Source organism: Diospyros lotus, chromosome 15 (assembly GCF_014633365.1).
Source record: "Diospyros lotus cultivar Yz01 chromosome 15, ASM1463336v1, whole genome shotgun sequence".
Taxonomy (NCBI): Eukaryota; Viridiplantae; Streptophyta; class Magnoliopsida; order Ericales; family Ebenaceae; genus Diospyros; species Diospyros lotus.
The window spans coordinates 5,095,542-5,117,940 of record NC_068352.1 but is presented as its reverse complement, the minus strand read 5'-3'; the positions used below and the strand labels follow the sequence as shown (position 1 = coordinate 5,117,940).

At 34.3% G+C, this 22,399-nt stretch overlaps 1 protein-coding gene across 1 annotated transcript in view; it reads left to right on the top strand.

Moving 5' to 3' along the window:
- The first annotated feature begins 232 nt into the window (after positions 1–232).
- LOC127792330 (zinc transporter 11-like) overlaps positions 233–22,399 on the top strand; it is a 31,849-nt gene continuing 9,682 nt past the window's right edge. Inside the window, exons 1-2 of the mRNA XM_052322792.1 lie at positions 233–516; positions 668–724. Coding sequence (XP_052178752.1) covers positions 233–516; positions 668–724 — 341 coding nt within the window. The remainder of the gene's footprint in view (positions 517–667; positions 725–22,399) is intronic.

Genomic DNA, 22,399 nt, shown 5'->3' with positions numbered 1-22,399 from the left:
TGGAAGTGGATTTGTTTGTGGGGTTGTATAGAAAATGAATAATCTAATGCATATGGGGTTGAGAACATATACATTTACTACGAGAAGTGATGGTGTTGAAGCACCAAACAATGTTGTTATACGTAGCAGATTGGATGGTTGCGTGTGGTAACTGCAGGCTGTCATGTGGCACCTGCTGGATGGTAACATGCGACAACCATCTACTGCTCCTTAAAGGCACTTGATTATCCTTATGCCCGATTATCCTTTCACCCGATTCCTCTCCTTGCCCGTCTGCCTTTCTGTTAGAATAATTGATCGTGTTGCACGATCTGATCTCAGCTGCTCATCGAAGCTTTATGAGATGCAATCCCAACCATCCATCGACACTATTAATCTCTCCTCGGAATATGAACAATTAGACGATGAAAAGAGAGAAAAAGGCAAGAAGAAAGATGGAGAAAGAGGGTTTTCGTCTGGACTTCGAGCTAGGGTTTTCTGGTGGGTTTTCTCTTTCTCATACTCTGTAAATGCTCTGTATAGATTTGTTGTGTTCTTTGGTTCGATAGGTTATGCCTTTAATCTGTATTTGTGATTATTGGGCAATTTTGATAACGAACCATTGTTGTACAGAGAGTATTTTGTGAAGGTTTGAGGGTGTAATCTCTGATTCATCATTTTAGTGCAGTGAGCTCTTCTCACTAGAGCTCAACGTGGACATAGCCTCTTTTGGAGGTGAACCACGGTAAAAATCTTCGTCTTTTTTCGTTCTTTGTTTCCTTTTTGTTTATGTTTGTGTATGTATGTTTTATGCTTTCTGTCTTGGCTATCGTGAGTCTATGATTGAACATATTCTGTGAATACCCTAAGGTTTGTGTTGTCTGTGCGCAACAGTGGTATCAGAGCCGTGTTAAGATCGGCTTTTAGGGTTTTGTAAGTTCAATCGATTTTTCTTTCAAATCTTGGGTTGTCGTCAGTTAGTAGGTGGTCTAGGGTTTCTAGGAGTCCTTGTCAGCAGGTGTTTGCTATGTTGGTCTTCGTTAGTGTCTAGAGCCCCTTATGTTACCTTTGTACAAGGCGAAGATGGCGTTTACCTGATTTGAAATCGGTATATTTGATGGCAAAGGAGATTTCGAAAGCTGGAAGAAGAATATGAGAGTGTTTCTCTCTCATCATAAAGTGCTGATAGCACTTGAGGCGGATGATTGGAAATGGTTCACTGATCAACTTGCGAGAACCAATGAGATCAGAGAGGAAGCCTTTAATCTTATCTTTTTCCATTTGGGTAACAGTGTAATCTAGAAGGTAGATGGTATGTCTAATCCTCTAGACCTCTGGAATAAATTAGATTCATTGTTTTCTATTATGACTGCACCTAATTTAGTTTACTTGAAAGGCATGCTATTTAAGTTCAAAATGAATGCATCTAAGTCAATGGATGAGAACATAGATGAATTTATTAGGCTTGTATTATTACTAAGAGGTACTGATCAAGTATTAGGTGACACTAGTGAAGCTATGATTCTGTTAAATTCATTACCTAATGAATATGATGTTGTTAAGCATGCATTGAGATATATTGGCATTGTACCTAGTCTGGATCTTGTAATTTAGGGCATTAAGGCTAGGAAACTGGAGTTAATTAAGTACATCTAAGAAATTAAGAAATAACTTGTTTGTAAAGGGTAAGAATGAGAAAAAAACACTTTATAAGTAACACTGATCAATTTGGTGGGTCAAGGCAAAAGGGTAAAAAGAAAGACAAGAAGGGTAAGCAAAAATGGAAATGCTATCATTGTGGGAAATAGGGGCACATTAAAAAGTATTGCTATGATTTTATCAGAAAACCAAAACAAGGGGGAAATACTAATACAAATGCTAACAACTCTAATTGATTGGATGAAGTATTTACTGTTTCTGATTTCTCTATTGATAATGAATGGATTATAGACTCGGGTTACTCTTTTCATATGTGTCCTAACATTGATTGATTTCAAAATTTTAATAACAAAGAAACTGGAACTATGTACACGGGTAGCAACCATTCCTGTAATGTGAAAGGCATAGGTAACATATCTCTTAAATTGCATGACAACAAAACTAGAACCTTAACTGATATAAGATATGTTCCTGGCTCGAAAAGAAACTTGATATTTCTTGGCACTTTAGAGGAGCTAGGGTTTTCTTATAGAGTAGAAAATGGATTTATGCATGTGTTTAAAGGAGATAAATTAATCCTAACTGGTGCTAAGAAAAATGGATTATATGTTTTGAATGGTTGTTATTTTCCCTCTATTAATATATATTCTTCATGCATTGCTAAACTGATAGGATAGAATTATGGTACCTAAGGCTTGGTTATATGAGCCCGAAAGGTCTTCAGGCATTGTCAACTAAGGTTACCTTGGATCAATGTCTGTTGGGTCTCTCGATTTTTGTGAGCCATGTGTTCTGGGTAAGCAACACATGCTGAGTTTCCATAAAGGAACTCACTTGAGAAAGGCATGCCTAGAATATCTTTATGCAGACTTATGAGGCTTTTCACACGTCCCTACTCACGACGGCAACATGTATTTTCTATCTATAATAGATGATTTTACTAGGAAGGTCTAGATTTTTTTTTATTAAAATCTAAAGATCAAACTCTAGAGAAGTTTAAAACTTGGAAGACCATGGTAGAAAATTAAATAGATAGAAAGATCAAAATCTTAAGAACAAATAATGGCTTGGAGTTTTGTAATAAAGAATTTGATGGATTTTGTAATTCCCAGGGAATACTTAGGCATAGAACTGTTAGGTATACACTCCAACAAAATGAGATAGCTGAAAGAATGAATCGAACCTTACTTGAAAAAGTTAGGTGCCTCTTATTTACTTTTAACGTGCCTAAGTCCTTTTGGGGAGAGGCCCTTTCAACTGCTGCCCATTTAGTAAACAGAAGTCCTTCAACTATCCTAAACTTTAAATGCCCTAAGGAAATATGGACCGGTAGGAAATTAAATCTAAACTACCTTAGAGTTTTTGGTTGTGAAGCTTATGCTCACAAGTCAGAAGGTAAATTAGAATCTAGGTCCACAAAGTGTGTGTTTGTTGGTTACCAAGAAGAGACCAAAGGTAGACTATGGGAAAGACAATCAGGTGGTGTAAAAATCATTATCAGTAGAGATGTCATATTTAATGAAGCCATTTTCCCTGATAAAATTCAAAACATAGAAGAAACCAACATTATGAGAAAACCAGATGATTATGTTATCTTAGAAGGGTCTCAAGTCGAGGTGGAGCAAGCTGCAGGAAATAACAACCTGCCAATCGCTCCCACTGTAATAGAACTTGACCTAAAAGGTGTGCCCTTGCCTATGTCTAATGAGAATCACACCTCTGATCATGACGATGATCAAGAGGAACAAGAAGATGACCCTGAGATTGAGGTGGAGCATCATGACTCACCTCAAAACCTCAGTGACTATCAGCTAGCCCGTGATAGGAGCAGGAGGGTTATTAGACCCCCTACAAGGTATGCCTATTCAAACCTGGTCTACTGTGCCCTAGTTGTAGGGATAGAATTAAGGTGTGGTGAGCCTTCCACTTATGAGGAGGCTATCAGCTCCGAGGAATGCACCAAATGGCAGCAACCCATGGATGAGGAAATGACCTCTCTCAAAGCTAATGGGACCTGGGAGTCAGTCCCTCGACCACAAAAACAAAAACTAATCTAGTGCAAATGGTTGTACAAATTAAAATAAGGTATATCTCATACTGACCCAATTAGGTATAAAGCAAGATTAATGGCTAAGGGGTTTACTCAGAGGAAGGGCATTAGACTACACTGAAATTTTCTCCTCTATAGTTAAATTTAAAACTATCCACATGATGCTTGCAATTGTTGTTCAATTTGATCTTAAACTAGAACAATTAGATGTTAAAACAACATTCTTGCATGGAGACTTAGAAGAGAAAATTTATATAGTTCAACCTACTGGATATATTGACTCAGATAGGCCAGAGCATGTTTGTTTGCTAAAAAAATCCTTATATGGCCTAAAGCAATCCCCAAGACAATGGTATAAAAAATTTAACAATTTTATTTTAGGGATTGGGTTTATTAGGAGTCAATATGATAACTAATGCTGCTATAGTGTTATTGACTACTACTACTGAGGGCAAGTCGTCGAGTAGTTGTGACTATACGGCCATTAATTGTGTATTTATTATATTTTAATTTTAATAATAAAATAATTTTATTAACTAACAATAAATATATCATGTTTTTATTATATAAAAAAACAGATATTAATTATAAGGCTCATTACCACATAACCATGGGTATAAGAAGTATTGATCTAGTGTGTAAATAAGTGAAAAGGTAGTATCAAGTTAGCCAAATATAAATTTTTAATTTTTTTTATAACTTTTTTCATGTACTTGGATGACGTAGAAAAAGAATCACCAATATAGTTGAAATGATAATAATTGATTCACAATATTAGACTAATAAATTTATGTAGCTATCAAGTTAGTGGCTTTTGAAAGGTCTTCGACCCCTTCGCACCTCCGGCCTAAGCGACATAGAGTAAAACAACATATAGTTGTATATGATTATGAATATAAATGAAAAGTTTACTAGGATGCATTCTTAAAATCAATTTCTCATACAATATGAAAAGGTCATGAAGTAAGAGTTTTGTAAATTGGAGAATCTCATCATAGAGATTTTTTGTCCGGAATGGTTTTTATATCTTACTTTATTCGATCTATATCTTAATTAACAAACGGTATTTTAAAAAATTACTTTTTTTTTTTATCTATATTCTCCTACTTACCCTTTTAATCAATTCTTTAATTAATTAAATTATTCCCTAATTTCTCACATATATTTGCACATTTATGTATTCAATTTGATTTCACACCCACTTGTTCAAATCTTACAAACAATTCCAATTTTTTTTAAAATCAAATTCAAACTTATTTCCATAAACCTCCAAATATTTTAAAAGTATTTGGTGGTGCTATAAGGGAAGTCCAGGCGCACACAGCTAACTAATGTTTCATGCATACGGATTGAGTGGTCTTTACCCACTTCACTTCCCTGGAGATTCATCTAATTAATGTTCCATGTCAACTTGCTCAAGCCACTTTAGGGGAGACGCCGAGAGGTCCATCTCACAGCAGCCCCTTCGATTGTGACCACATTCTTCATCACGAGGTTGATATAACGAAGTCAAGTGTGCTGACGCATAAAATTCTTCATTGGTCGAAGGGATTCCCAAAGATGGAGACTAGCTAGCTGTCCAAAATAGAAATCAATGCAATGGAGGTTTTGTCATTTTTCTTTAATTATCGAAGAGAAAAAGTTCGATTTACTCGAACTAATTAAATTGAATCGACTGAGATTGTTAATTCGGTTTTGTTTAATCTAATTAATTTTTTTTTAAAGTTTGATTTTCAACTTTGGGTTTGAATAATTGAATTAATTGAATCGATCGAATTTTAAAACGATATTGTTTTGATGTTTATAAAATGACGTCGTTTTCTTTGATTTTGTGTGTTTTTTATTAGTTATTTTGATTTTTTTTAAATTTTTTGTATTTCTTCGATTTATATGATTTGACTTTAATTTTTTTAATTATGAATTAATTTAATTATCAAATCAACCATTTACACACTCCTATCTTGAGAAATGGAGATTCCACCAATCAAGCAATATGTGGTGATGATAAGAAATTTTGGGAGGATCCAATTAATATGGGACACGATAGGTTTGTATCCTTATAGTTAAGGATAGAAAAAACATTATCATCTTTTATACATAAGGTAGAAGACTATAAATAGGTAAAATCTCCTCAATTATAATTCATTATATACATTGTTGGTTTTCTTATTGGGTCATGTGGTGTGCAACTCCAAGCTAACTTAGCCATCACCCATGGCCCGGCCAGCTCAAGAGGTTGGGAGGTCTTAGACCATTATTAATTTAGAATTTTTTTTAAAAATAATAATAATAATAATAATTTCTTTTTATTTTATTTTATTTTTATAATTATTTCTCTTTCTTTTTTCAATTATCAATTAAAAATAAAAAAACTTTAAACAACAATTTTCTTTTTGGTAGTGGGCTAGTTTTGAAAACTTTTTGGTCCCCATTTTTGGAGGTCCCTAGACATAAATTTTAGCTTGGAGGTCCCTAGACATAAACTTTCCGCTCTTAGCTTGGAGGTCCCTAGACATAAACTTTCTCCTTGAGCCGGCCTTAACATAACCGAACGAGTAATTACAAGCTAAGAGCGGAGTTTCATAATTATGACACTAGACTTTGTGGTTGCAAGTCAAAGAATGGATGCTCAAGCTAATTCGTATTATAAATTTTTTTTATTAAATTAAAAAATTAACCCTCCACACAATTTAAATTAATAAATCCACACAATTTAACTTAATAAATATGAGTAAATTGTAAAAAAAAAAGAAAAGAAAAGAAAAGGAGTAAATATAATATTTAAATTTTAAAATATCCAAATATATTGGTCAAGGACTTCGTCTTCTTCGCCAAAATGATACGCTGCATGGAGACAGCCTATCAATTCGCTCAACATAAATATTTATTTTTAATGTACGACCAATATTTAAGGTTTTTTTTCTTTTTATTTTGACAATTTTTGTAAAAAAAATCCCTATTTTATCAAAATTTTAAAATTATTTTTTAAGATATTAAGTTTCTTGCCCTTAAAATTTTGTGACGATAAACAACTACTAATAAAATTTATAATACACAAAAATATCTTAAAAGTGTAGTTTTGACGTTTCTAAAACGTTTAAGTTTATGAAATAACAAAAAAGCTAAAAAAATATATTTTTGAACTATTTTTTGTAATTTTAAAAACGTTTTGGACTTATGAAAAATATGAGTTAAAAGATAAAAAAATAACAATAAAAATTCCAAGAAAATATAAATTAATATATATATATATATGAAGGCTTTATATTGCAGAGAGATGTTGGTCAGGGCCTTCCTCGCGTACCCTGCACTGAAGTTGACAACCCATGGACCCCCCGTCAAGGCTTCATTTTTTGTGTCTCAACATTAATATTTATTGAAAGAATTTTTTTATTATACTATAATAATTAATTTTAAAATATTTTTTTAATGATAACTGCAGGACAGCATTTGTTTTTAGTTTTTTGTTTCCTTTATAGATGTTAAGACTAATAGGTGGTGGAGTAGTGTCTGTTAAGAAGTTATTGATTTCTAATATCTGAGCAAAGATCTTGGAGGTCAGTTAATGCATTCTTGATAGGGTTATAGTTAAGAGGATTCTTGAAAAACTATATCTCTAAGATCCAGGAGAACTTCCTGATACCCGAGAAAGATCCTCAAGAGAATCTTCCAAAGACTATTTTGTCGAGAATGTTTCCAAAACCTCTCTCCTTGAGGTTCTTTCTTTTAAGCTAGTCTTTGGTGAGCATCACCGAACATCTTCTTCGCTTTCTCTTGAGCATTCCTTCTTCTTTTCCCACTTCAACTAAGATTTGGTCTTCACATGAAGGAAATCAGATCTCGTAGTCGCAGTCCTATTAGAGGAAGCATCCGTCATTTCTGCACAATTGCGCCTACCCCTATATTCACTACAAAAAAAATTGATTATTTTGGGCGATTTTAAAAATCGCTGCAAAATATAGTATTTTGCGGCGACTTTTTTAACATTTTGCCGCGATTTTCAAATAACAGTAGTTAAATTTAAAAAATAATTACAAAATTAAATTAAATTTCATGAAATTAAAAATAATTAAATAATTAAAATTAAAATAACATTGGAGGCGGTTTGTCAAAACCTCAGCAAAATTCATTAAAAAAATTAAATTTAGGGGCGATTTTTGAGAAACCGCTGTTAAATTTAAAAAATAATTAAATAATTTAAAATTAAAATTAAATTAACATTTGCGACAGTTCCCAAAAACTGTCACAAAATTCATTGAATTTAGCGGCAATTTTTGAGAAATTGCTACTAAATTCAAAAAAAAATAAATAATTTCAAATTAACATTTGCAGTGGTTTATAAAAATCGTTGCAAAATTCATTAAAAAATTAAATTTTACTTAAGAAAATAATTAAAAATTAAATTAATAAAAAAATATAAAATTTTAAAATTTAATTTAAATTAATCATAAAATTTATAAAAAAAATAATTTTAAAAAAATAAAAATAAATTTAACAAAATTTTAATAATTTTTAAAATATATATAAAATCTTCTTTTTATTTTTTAATCAATTAATTTATTTAATTTAACCCAATTAATTTATTTTTAATTTATTCCATTATTCTTTTAAAAAATAATTAATTAATTAATATTTTTTAATATATATAAAAAATATAAAATATAATTCTAAAAAATAGTGATAAAATTAGTATATAATTTATATGCGTGCATATATAACAAGGAGGTTTTGCAGATCATATGGTTCGCGTGCGTACGCATAGAAGAGGTCCTGGGTTCGAAACTTGGGGAGGGGAAGACTAGAAATTAATTTCTAGCATCGCCATGTGGCGCGCGACCATGCGCGCAAGGGCCAGGCGCCAGCAAGGCTAGGCCTAGGCTATCAGGTGCACTGTCAGGCCGCCCACGCTTGCATGCGTGCCTGGCAATTAAAAATTTAATTTTTTTTAATTTTTGCGACGGTTTTGAAACCGTCGCTAAAATTAAAAAAAAAATAAATAATTTTAGCAGTGGTTCCGAAACCGCCGCTAAATATTTTAAAAATCGTCGCTAAATTACTTATTTTGCTACGGTTTAAAAACCACCGCAAAAAATATAATTAGCGGCGGTTACTCTAGCGGTCGTTGAAAACCACCGCTAAATGCCAATTTTTTTGTAATGATTCAACAACCATATCTGAATCAAGCATATGCCTTGCTCCATCGGAATATGTTATTCCCCAAGCGAGGGAATGTCCATATCTACTTCCAAAAGGGAGCAAAATCGATTTGGAACCACCACCTTCATATCATTCAACGAAACCTAAGGAGCCCTAAACGTATGCTAAGCTATCTCATTCAACAACCTAAGGGAAGGACCCGCCCTAACATAGTCCTCACCTACACCACTCGAGACCATTTCTTGGGAACTATTAGCCTTCTGGGATGTTTACCTAGGTCAACTGGGATATCGAGCAAGAGAATGACCAAAAACCTGACAATGGGAATAGATGGAGGAACCCATTGATATTCCATTGGCATTCTCGACAACTTGGGCTCCCTAGTGCATTCATCGAGACCCTGATACAAATTAATGGATCTTGGAAACATAAAAGATATATCCATCTCAACACATACCCTGGAAAAACCAACTCTAGACCTATCTTGAATAGTAAAGTTCGCGTGGATGGGTCGACCAAGGGTGCCTAACTTTGAAGCTTAATTTGTAAACAAGTTGAATTTGAACTCAATAAAACTCACAAATATGTTCGATTAGATATTTTTGAATACTAATAAGCTCGATTAGAGATTAGTAAATGTGCTCAATTAGAAGCTCATGAATAGAGCATGAACAAACTCGTTTATAAATACATTAATACATTTAATTTATGTTGCCTAGAAAAATACCCAAAAGGGGGTGAATTAAATTTTTTAAAAATTTAATAATTGTATCTCTTGTTGAAAATTCTTAATTTTCGTGATCTTAGTAAAATGTGTTTGAGCAATTATTTGAAAATTTAAAGCAATCAACCATAATGAATAAGAGAATTTTATAGAGGTTCATCTCTTTAAAGAGCCTAGTCCTCTCTCTTAAGACTAATCTTGAAGATACCCTAGGAAAATCAATACTAACTTTTAATTGAAGTTAAAACCAACATACAATCACTTGTCTAAATAAGAACCACTAGCACACAGTTTGCAAATTAATACAATCTACTCACATAAATGAGTAAAAATAACAAACTTACAACCATAGACAAATCAAACAAGTCACCAGTAATTTGAGAATTTCAATCAGCATACTTCCAACACTTGAGCCTTTTCGCTCTTGTTTGAATGCTCTATCAATAGTTTGTTCTCTATCTTTGGTCTTCATACTCACCTCATAGTTATAAAAATATCTTCAGTCAACTAATCGTTACATAAAAGAGTGTGTAGCATTTTTTAAATTCAAAAATCACTTCAACTTTTCCAGGTTGCAACTGAAACATTTCAACATTTGTTGAGATCTTAGCTAACAAACATATCAAAAAAATAATTTTGTGCAAAATAAAATCAACCTGAGAAAGTCAAGGAGACAACATGATTACAAGATCAATCATAAGCTTTTCAAAAACAAAAAGGTAAGAGAGTTAAAGACAACCAAATCAGAACCTACAAAAGCAAAGTCAAAAGCACATTTTTTTCTCAAAAAGAGATTTAACTTTTTGCATTGGTAAATCAGGCCATGATTTTGAGGTACATGATAAAAGAATATAGTAAAAATATATAATTGGCGTACAACAAAAAAAAAAAAGACATGAAAATAAATGTACATACAGAAATGACCATTAAATTTCGGTCGACTGAAGTTCTTATTTTGGTTAACCTAATTCGTCTAGTAGGCTAATACCCAACATCGGTTGAAGGTTCGGTTGACCTAAGTCAAGAACCCAACATTCTGGCCTATTTCGATCGACCAAAGTTGTTCAGTAGCCAGGGTTGACCTAAGACATGAGGCCAAACTCTCTAGCCAACTTCGGTTGACCGAAAGTAAATTTTAGTTGACCTAAATGGCATAAGAGAAGATTCAAATATTCTGCCTTACTTCAGTCAACTTAGACTAGAATCTCAGTTGACCTAAGATACATAGACACGAAAAAAAATAAGATTTTTACTTCACAAGAGGCTAATAAAATATATTGATATCATAAAAATATTTTTGTTATTATCAAAATCATATTTACTTACATTTGCGTTTAATAATTTATAATTTTATAAATATATTATTTAACATAAATTTATCAAACTTTAGATTTGTTGATTCATTAGGTGTTTTGATTTCATGAGAAAGAAAAATAGTAAATTTGGTTCAAATATGATGATTAAAACCATTTGAAATATTCTAAAGATTGATAAGATTTTAATCAAGTATTGTTTACAAAATAATCGAGTATGCAATAAATCAGTAAAGCCTTCAAGCTAAAGTCAATCAAGTAAGCCATATGTTTAATCGAGTAATGCTTAGTGTACTTTCAAATTAATTGATTACATATATAAGAATAATCGAGTAAAGATAAAATATACTCGACTAACTAAATTCATATACTTGAGTGTGATATGCAATTTTTTGCCATCTTAAAATTAATCAAGTAAGGCATTTTTGTAATCGAGTAATAATCGTTTGTACTTGAGTGAATCTTCTTTGTAGTCGAGTAATCTTATGTTAAAGTTTGTGGGCATCTTTTAACTCGAGTAAAGTAGTTTTTGTAATTGAGTAATGTTCTTTTTATATTCAAATAGATATCCTTTACAATTGAGTAAACATAGGCTGAACCATAAAAGAGGTATTTGGTTGTGGTTGAGTCAAGTGTTAAAAGCCAATTTATATTGGTTATAGTTGAGTATGTTTAAAAGCTACACAGTAAAGGTAAAAGATTGTGTTTACCAAAATTCTTAGTGAAAAACTCAGGTAGTGGATTAGCCTTAAAGCTGAACCACTATAATTCTTTTGTGTTGTAATTTTACATTCTTATTTCACTTCAATTCTTGTAAGTTTTTTTTAAGAGTGAAAAAGGATTAATTCACCCCCCTCTTAAACCTAACATATTTCAACAAAATTATTATAATAATATAATTAAATTAAATTAAATATATTTAAAATTATTATACATATTAATTTAATTATTTAACATAATACAATATATGTACATATAGTAAAACAAAATAGCAAATTAGATTTAACCAAACACTATATAAATAGTTGTTTAAATTAAAACCCTAGAAAGTGAAGAAAATTGAAGATTGAAGATTCAAAAGGAAAAAAGCCTAAATAAGAAAGTTATTGTCACCACCATTGTTGTTGTAAACCTCCATCTGAGGCTAAACCACCGACAGCTATTGCCTTCTACCACCATCGCACATCATCTTTCCTTGTTCTATTGTCGTTTCTTATGCATTGTCTTTGCCTATCATAGTTGTACATACCCCTGTTGCACTATCGTCATCAATTGTTACTTCCCACCGCTATCGCTACTTGCTATTGCACACCACTTGTATTTGCTTGCCACCTTCCATCATTGTCTCTTTAAAGCACTGTCCACTATCGTCATCCATAGTTACACAACTTTCTCTTTGCCACCCAACGGCTAGCTTGAGCTCGAGTTCAAGCTTGTGTCGAGCTCGAGCCCAAGCTCGGCTCGTCAACCTTTTGACAAGTCAAGCCCGAGTTGAGGTTTAAGGCTCGAGCTTAGAAATTTGCTCACCAAGATGAGCCTGAGCTAGGTGAAGCTTGACTCAACGCGACTCAATTCGATTGTAACCCTACTAAAAATAAGGGATGATAATAGCTATTATATGAAAGAATGTGCATTTCTTGCTGATTAATAATAAAAAGTATATATTTATTGCAATAAAACAAAACCTAATTTATATGCATTTATGTGCTCTAATAGTGACAAGAATATGGAATTAGTACTCTTTAAATTGCATTGAATACACTGATGATTTTTCAACGCTCAATGAATTTGGATGAATTTATCAAACAATTATGGACTAATTAGGAGAGATTTTGTTTTTATTTTTTTGTTTAATAATTGATTTTAATTAAAAAATAAAAAGTTAAGATAATTTTTGATAAGTGAATATTATTTTTCATTTTTTTATCTTAATTTTTCTTCATTTTTTCTCTATAATCCTCTCTTAAGAAATTTGACAAAATAGTCCGATAACTTTGGAAAAAATGGTGGCTCTTCACAAAGGAAATCATAGTGACTAGGTCGGCTTTATCGAAAACTTAAATCTCTACAAAGTTATAAGATCGTATATAAAAATCGATGCATGTCTAGTGTCAAAAAGTCAAGAAAGGTAGTAATCGAAATTGTGACAAAGGAGTTAGTGACAAGGGAGCCAACGACTAAATCTTGAGTGAATAATGAGTTGTCACTGAAAAATAGGAGAAAAAAATCTACATTATAATTGAAAAAACGCCAAAATTGTGTTTTATCATTTCAAAAGTTTTCAACATTTTCTACTTTATATTTCTAAGTGAATAAAAAAATAAATATCATAAAGTTGTGAATATATTGTAGGTATGATAATACCTTGGTCATTATAAGAAATTTACTAAATTGCACTTCCTTTATTATATGTCCTTTCAGCAGCTCCATCTTGTTTATTATACGTTGGAACAGACCAACTAGCCCAATGCCCACCGCCAACTTGGAACAGTCAAAACTGTTAGGGTAAACAACAATAATTATATACATAAAATCGGTACAAGAAAGCTGCAAGTAATGGCCTATGAAGATGACACGATCACAACGAACAGAAAAATATTACAGATCGAGTCGAGCAAACACATTATCCTGAAGACAGAATCGCCCTACACTGGAAATTGGAAGACTACAACGATAGTCTTAGTAGGATGAAACTATCTCACCGGTAGAACAACAGTCAAGAATGGCCGGAGCTGGCAGAACTCGAAGTGATATTTTGCTTCGAACCAAACCGAACTGAACTAACATGACGGATAGCAGCGGCGTTGTAACGGCCCACCTCCCGGAGCCCCTACCGCGGATAGAGGATCCGTGAGAGGGTCATTACTAAAATGATACAGAACAATAACACAACTACAACTCCCAAACAACCCTTATTTAAATCATAATCTTTTTTTAATATCACGTCTCATAATCATCATTACACAGCTGATCACCGTGTGCCCGTTTGGCTTACATAACATTTATCTAACTCAAAATTATAAAACATTACCCAATGACACCTAGGACCTAGGTTCGGGAGAGCTCTGCACTTGCTATCACGACTCGACGGTCTGGACCCAAATCCCGTTGAACATACCTGCTATCACAGACGAATCCTTAACTTGGAATGATGGAAAACAAACGTGAGTCGCGAGACTCAGCAAGCTCATGAAAGAAAGGTTATAGGTTTAAGATAGGACTCTTCCCATGACACCCCATGCAATTCATGCCAATGCAACCACACCATGTCATGATCCATACGTGCCTTACTTCTATATGCATAACATAAAGTTAACTGCACATAAGGAACCAGGAGCCCACATAAGTCACACTTCGGCACCCAGGTCCCGCATACAAACCTGTTGCAGCCTAACATAGACTACCATATCATTATCCATAAAGACTCGCCTTTTCCTAACATTAGTCGGCTTTTCCTAATACTCGTTACATACTCTTCCTGATACTCATCATACCCTCATATGTTCTTCCTGTCATCCATCACATTGTCATATCCTTTTGCGATCTTGGTCTTCCCTCAGGCCACCCCTGAGCTAATATCTAAGCCGAGCCGAAGCTCACCGAGTCGGTACTCCCAACGCCTGGCATGGTACTCCCACCCAGAATAACAGTAACAATAGAACCATGCAATGCAACACATAAGAAATGCAATGGCTTTTGTAGCATAAACGTGATGACAAGGCCCCCATAAACCAAGCATCGGGCCCTGCTACGCCCACATAGGAATACACACATGCGGCATGTTCTAAATGCATATGCTCACCTAGAATACCCAAGTTGGCTCTTAGACCAACTGGGTCATGCAAATGCTCACGCATCCCATCACACACCAAGCATGTCCCTACATGAATGCAACACAGTTCCTATGCAGTACACACATCATGATATGCACAAGCCAATGCGGGAATCTGGAAGTACCAGCTCTTTTGGCCCGTCTAGCGCTTATCGTATCAGCTGATGACTAGCACCCATACATCCATCCATCAACTGCCACGACCCACGTTCAACAGTCAGTGGCTTTGTACCCCAAACCCTTAGACACACATACTGATAACACAATACTTAGTCACTTTAAGCTTATCATTTCACAAACTTTCTCCATGAAAACATAAACTTCATTATATCGTTCTTGTTCTTATTCTCATCTCTTCTCATACATAGGAAGCTATCTCCACATTCATAATAAATTATTAACATAACCCTATTAAACCATAATCAACACTTCTAAGAACCTAGCCCCAATGGGTTCGGCATCATTCCCAAGGGAAGCAAAGTGATTTGAGGCTCCGTGACAGTCGAAATGAACGACACCATGACATCACTGTTTAACTCAATCCATTAACAATAAACCCATTAATAAAATATACTTCATAAAGTGGTTCCCACGAGGATTAATATTATTAATGCGTGGAACCGAGTCACGGTGAGGGAGGGTTTAAAATATCAAAAATAACAAAGACTCTCGCAGAAAATGAAGAACATGAGGAGAGTGTTAGGAGCTTGCCTGTATTTGGCCAATTCTTGACTTTGTTACGCTCCCGATGCAAAATAAAATGTTCTACAGAAAATAACAAGTTTACGACTCAAACTACTTAAGTTTAATCGCACAATCCACAGAATCTAACCGTGAAAAATCCATAATTTAAATATATAACACTTTCAGTAATTTAACCCACTTACCAGAATATTTTAAACACCAAATAGCCTAAAAAACACCTTAATTCCTTCTCTTTTCTTCCATTTTCTCGCTGTCGAGCGCCTCCCTTCTTCCTTCTCATTTTTCCTCTACTTGCTGGCTCTAGAGCGTCCTTTTTAAGGCCTTTAAAGGCCCCTGCTTGCTGCCCACGCCTCCCTAATTTATACCAAATTTGAGTGGCTTTTAAGCCACAAAAGGTAATGGCCAAAACAAGGCCCCACACACACACATACAATTATATATATATATGTTAATTAATTAATTTAATTTAATTTAATTTGATTAACTCTTTTATTATCATTATTATTATGATTTCTATTATTATTGTTATTATTTTTACTATATTTTATTTTATTATTTTCATAAATACTTCCAATTAATTTAATTAATCACCTTAATTTCCTATTTCTTCAAAATATCATAAATAAGTATTTTTTCAAAAATCTCAAAATATTCTAAAATATCCTCAAACACTCAAATTAATTATTTTTACTTGTCTCCAAATTTTTGGAATGTTACAGGCGCGCGCGTGTAGGTATGGGTTCACCCGCTCACAAATTTTGGGTGCCCTTTAAGGTTCAAACCCAATATCATGATTTGGGCTATTTATACTCACATTATTCCTCTTCACCAAGCAATGTGGGATAACTAACATTCCCACACACTCAACACGTATACATTCACGCACAACAATCCCCCACATGAGTGTAAGTGTGCTGGGACAAAACATAACAAATTGACACAAAATTACAAAGAGCAAACAGATAAGTTATGCATCAGGTAAGGTGTCTTTTGGACTTGAACCTTCCTTAGTGAATATCTATCGAACTTATTGAAGACATAGTGAGACTAGCTCATGAATTATCCTTCTCATGGTAAATCGAGGCAATAGATATCACACACAACTCATCTTATACCATTGAGTTCTATACGATAGTGTCCATTTTGGTCCTGGACAGCATCCTGAATTCATGAGAACTCTAGAGAACCCAAACCATCTGAACAGTTCTCATATAGAAGCGACCCACTTCTGCTCTCATATAAGTAAATACTGATTAAGAGTACTCTGTCACTACTCCTCTCAAGCAAGATATCAATATTGTAATACCCAAGAACTTCGGGTTAATTGAGAAATGGTATTTTATTATAAAATTGAGATTTGAGGGAAAACATATATTATAATAGCCTAGGAAATTGACCGAATCGACTACAGGGAGTGCCCTGGAGTCGAGATGCCTAAAGAAAATGATATGAAAGTGTTGAGTAATTTGAGATATGATTTATGGCATCGAAAGAAATAAGATCGGGAATAGTTTTTGGTACAGCAAAAATACAGCTATGAAATAGGTTATAAAATCGAATAATCGTAGGAGACTCCCGAAATGAAAACAGAAACCTAGGGAAGCTTCGATTCATCGATTAGAGAAACCCTTCAGTGATTTTTGGAAGAAACGAATGGATTTGAGGCCAAAGCGAGAATTCGGCCTAAGTGCAATTTTTCAAAGTTGCCCGAGAGGGTCAAAATGACATTTTTCTGAAAGTTTCAAGGGAAAAATGGAAGGATCAAGACTTTAGGGACTCAATAGAAGTTATCAAAAGTTGAGGGGCTTCATGGAAAAGGTCCAAAGCAGAAAAGATAAAATAATTGGGGCAAAACTGCAAAAATCAGAAAATAGTGGCCATGGAATTCGACCAGGCCATGGGCAATCGCCAACCAGCCATTTGGAGCACTGGGTTTGCATGAGGAGTGGTCGGGGAAGGCTTGGACATTATCATTACTCGACAAAAGCCACGAGGGTGGCCGGATTTTCAAGAAATCCGATCGAAAGTTAGTCGAATAATCGAGCAGCCTGCAAGTTGTGATTTTTGTCAGGTAAGGCTGATTTGAGGTCGATCCAGTGGAGGTTGAGCTTCTAAGGGGCATGGGTAAGGTGGCCAAGGGCATTTCGAGTTTCGGTTGTGGCTATAAATAGAGCTTGAGTGGCTGAGAATTTTTAGCACTTCGAGCTTCCAATCGAAGGCTTTTTTGAATGAATTGAAAGCTGAGGATAGAGGGCTTTCATTTCCTATGAGTGGTAGATTGTTTTTGGAGAGTTTCAAGCATTTTGGTGGCAATTTAAGTGGGATATCGAGGCTTCGCCGGAAACCTAGGCGGTCCGCCTGGCCGAGGCTTTAAGCCTCTAGTTGGACCACTTCTGGGCATCCTTTCGAGCCATTCTTGGTGGCATGCTGATCGATTGAAGGAGGTGAGCAAGATGGAATTGGAGTTCTGCATCGCCGGTGTACCGGCAACGGAGAAGATGACTGGCGCGTGAAGTTCACGGGTCAGTCTCACTCTCTCTCCCACTCGTGGCGCGTGAAGGGTTGGAAAATTTTCCAGAAATCCTAGAAAATTGTGTTCTAGGTGTGTGCAATTAGTTTTGAAGTTGGGCTTTCTGTTGTCTCAGTTTTAGCATCGAAGAGCCTCGTTTTGCAAGAAAACGCAGCATCCAAGTAAATCCAATAATTTTCTCTTGATGTTCATAGGTTATTATGATTTATTGTGAAGAAATATTGGAGAAAATAGATTGGTAGGTATTTATTATGATTTATTTTGGGATGTCAACTTGTGAGGTGGCACTTCAAGTGACAACACTAGGGAAACGTGCCAAGGGAAAATGCCCAGTTGTGACGGGGGCTAAGAGTGGACACCCCTCTTAGGAGTTGACAAGTGGCAAGCCTGAGAGTGTACACCACCCCAGACCAACTTAAATGGTAGGGCTGCGAGTGGACACCACCCCATGAGGCCTTTGAGCGGTAGTATTATTTCCGAAGTGAACGTGGATGGTATTGATCATCATTTGGCCAGGATTGATGTTGACGTGCTTCATAAGCTTCTGAGTGGGAACGTAATGATGATGGGGTGGTTCCCGGGTTCATGCATTGGCGTTGCTCCCTCTTAAGCTATGACTGTGTTGTGCCAATGTGTCGATGTGATTGTGTTGCCTTTAGAGAGATTGCATTTTTCCCGGTTAGGGTTAAGTGCTGGGTGGGTTTCTCTTGGGCCAAGTTTTGTCGTGATATTTGGTTATTTCATGTCTTGCATACATTTATGAAAATGTTTTTGAACTCTCACTTAGATGATTCATCATCTTATGTTGGACTTTTGTCCCTGAAATATTCTAACATTCCAGGTGGAAGCAATGGTTCCAAAGGGAAAGGAATTACCAAGGATTGACAGCAACTGTAGGTGGATCGAAGGATATATATTTTGTATTATATGTATTTCTTTTTGACGATGTCATGTTAGACGATGATACGATTTTGATGTTATAAGATGATTTCAGTTATGTACCATATTAAATTTCGATCTAACTTCCACATTTATTTTATGATGATATTACCTGTCTTAGCTTGATGTTTTTAAGTTTGATATGCTGATAAGGTAATCAAGATTGTTGGGGAGGTTATGGATTTAAGTGTTGTGTAGTGAAAGTGCATGTCTAGAAAAGTTCTGACTAAGGAAAAATTTGGTATTTAAGTGTGTTCCTTGTGACCCACATCTTTTTCCTGAGAACTTACCTAGTATACTATTCACGTACAGACGTTATATTATATATTTATGAAAAAATATATATCCCCAAAATCCGTGATGATGTTTTCCACATTTATAATGCCCTTCGATTGGAGCGGGGTGTTACAAATATTACCTTAAACACCAATATAACACACACTCTAATTACACCTCAGAAATGGGAAGAAACTAGAAGTTTCTCAGTGTGTTAACTATAAATTATTCCATCCAGTTTGCCTATTTAACCTAGATCTTGGGGTCACCAGTCAACTAGGTTAGATTACCACTGGATAATTCATTTCATAGGCTTTAGCCCCATTCCTTTGGTTGTATGTGCGACCTGCTCTCTGTCACTCCTTTTGTCAAAGGATATGCTATATTTTCTTTCGATTTTACATAATCAATGGAAATTATTCCATTAGTGAGCAGTTGCCTTATTGTATTATGCTTACACCTTATATGTCTAAACTTTCCATTGTAGACACTGTTCTTAGCTCTCATCAAAGCAGCTAATTTGTCACAATATATACATATAGCATTTACAAGCTTTGGCTACAATGGAATGTCTTTAAGGAAATGTCGAAGCCATTATCCTTCTTCACCTGCTTTATCAAGAGCTATAAACTCTTATCCCATTGTAGATCGTGCTATACACGTCTTTTTTTAAGACTTCGATGACACAACAGCACCACCTAAGGTGAATACATATGGACTGGTTGATTTAGTCTCTAAGCTATCAGATATCCAATTAGCATCACTAAATCCTTCCAATACTGGTGGATACCTCATATAATTTAATCCATAGTCAAGTGTGTACTTTAAGTATCTAAGTACCTTGACTAGTGTAACCCAATGATCATGTCCAGGATTGCTCATGTATCTTGCCAATCTACCTATTGAGTAGGCAATATCAGGTCTTATACAATTCATTATGTTTATCAAACTTCCAATGACCCTTGAGTATTCTAGAGGAGATACACCTTCACCATTATTCTTCTTCAACTTAGAATTTGGATCAAATGGAGTAACTGTTGGCTTACTCTCATAATCATAATGACCATAATTTCTCAACACTTTTTCTTATAGTGTGATTGAGAAAACACATATCCTTCAAAAATTTTGATTATTCGAATTCCATGAATAACATAACATCGGAAAGACCAAGGTTTTTCATGCCAAAATTAGAATTCAGCATATTCTTTATAGATTCTATGACATTTCTGTTAGTATCCACTATCAGCATATCATCTACATACAAGCACACAATGACACATTCATGATTTATGTTTTTAACATAAACACATTTATCACACTCATTTATCTTAAACCCATTTGATAACATAGTGTGATCAAATTTCTCATGCCATTGTTTGAGTGCTTGTTTTAGCCCATAAAGAGACTTTAGCAGTTTATAAACTCTTTTCATATCCCTTTACAACAAACCCTTCAGGTTGTTCTACATAGACTTCTGCTTCTAAATCTCCATTTAAGAATGCAATCTTTACATCCATTTGGTGAATTTTCAAATTGTGTAAAGCTACTATAGCAATCAGCATTCTTATAAATGTGATCCTCGTCACTGGGGAGTAGGTATCAAAGAAATCTAGCCCTTCTTTTTGACGATATCTTTGACTACTAAGCGAGCCTTATATTTATCAATAGTGCCATCAGCCTTCAATTTTCTTTTGAAGATCCATTTGCATCCAATTGGTTTACTTATGAGAGATAAGTTCACCAATACCCATGTTATTTTGCATAATGGATTCTATTTCACTATTGATAGTTTTTTCCCAATATGGAGAGTCAGATAAAGACATAGCTTTATCAAAGGTTTGAGGCTCAGCTTCCAACATATAGGTTACAAAATCTAGTCCAAACGACCAAGCTTTCTTGACTCTTTTGCTTCTTTTAGGTTCAAATTTAGTTTCTTGATCATCTTGACCTTTCAAAGAACTTGTCTCATAATTCTTTTTGGTACCACCATCATTGTGTCTTTCTTTCTTAAAAGGAAATATATTCTTAAAGAATTCAACTTCAATAGATTCCATAATTGTATTGTTATTAATACCAGGAATTTCTGATTTTATAACTAGGAATCTATATGTCGCACTATGCAAAGCATAGCCAATAAAAACACAATCAATAGTTTTAAGTCCAAGTTTAGTCTTTTTTGGTAGAGGCACTTGTACATTTGCAAAACACCCCCACACTTTCAATATTTTATAGGAGGGTTGCTTCCCATTCCACACTTCATAAGGAGACTTATCAGTCTTCTTATGTGGAATTCTATTCAATATTAAATTTGAAGTAAGCAAAGCTTCCCCCTCACAAATTATGGGGTAACCCTGAACTATTTAACATACAATTAACCATGTCTTTTAATGTTCGATTTTTTCTTTCAGTTATATCATTTTGTTGTGGTGTATAAGGTGTTGTCGTTTGATGGATTATACCAAGAACTTCATAAAACTCAGAAAAAGACGATGATTCATACTCACCGCCTCTATTTGATCATAGCACTTTTAATTTCTTTCCAAGTTGATTTTTAACTCCTGCCTTATATGTTATGAAAACATCTAAGATCTCATCTCTACTATGCAGTAAATATACATAACAATATTTACTACAGTCGTCCATAAATGTGACAAGGTATTTTGTACCACCTCTGATATGAGTATTTTTTATGTCACAAACATCACTGTGAATTAAATCAAGTAATTCATTGTTTCTTTCCAATGGTGGAAACGACTTTCTTGCAAACTTTGATTCAACACAAGCTTCACATTTTATGTCTTTTATCAATGTTAAAGTTAGGCAACAGTCCTAAAGTTACATAATGATAATTGACATGCCCCAACCTTGAATGCCAAACATCACACAACTCAACAATATAAACAGAAGAGTTGTTCTTATTATTATTCTTAGGAACTTGGGCTAATACATTAAGTTTAAACATTCCATCATGTAGATAGCCCCTTCCCATATACATGTTATATCATATTTTTTGGTATATGAGAAAATGTGTTTGATGAAAAATCATATGAAAATCTCATATTTCGAAACATGTATGATTAGTGTTTTGGCGCTTAAGGTCAAATGTTTTAAAAATCCATTTTTATCTCATCATATTTTGAAACTATGTTTCTATGTTTCGAAACATAGTTCTATAATGTTGATTCGAAATGCTCTTCAATATGATGTATTTCGAAACATCAGTCTGCTATGTTTC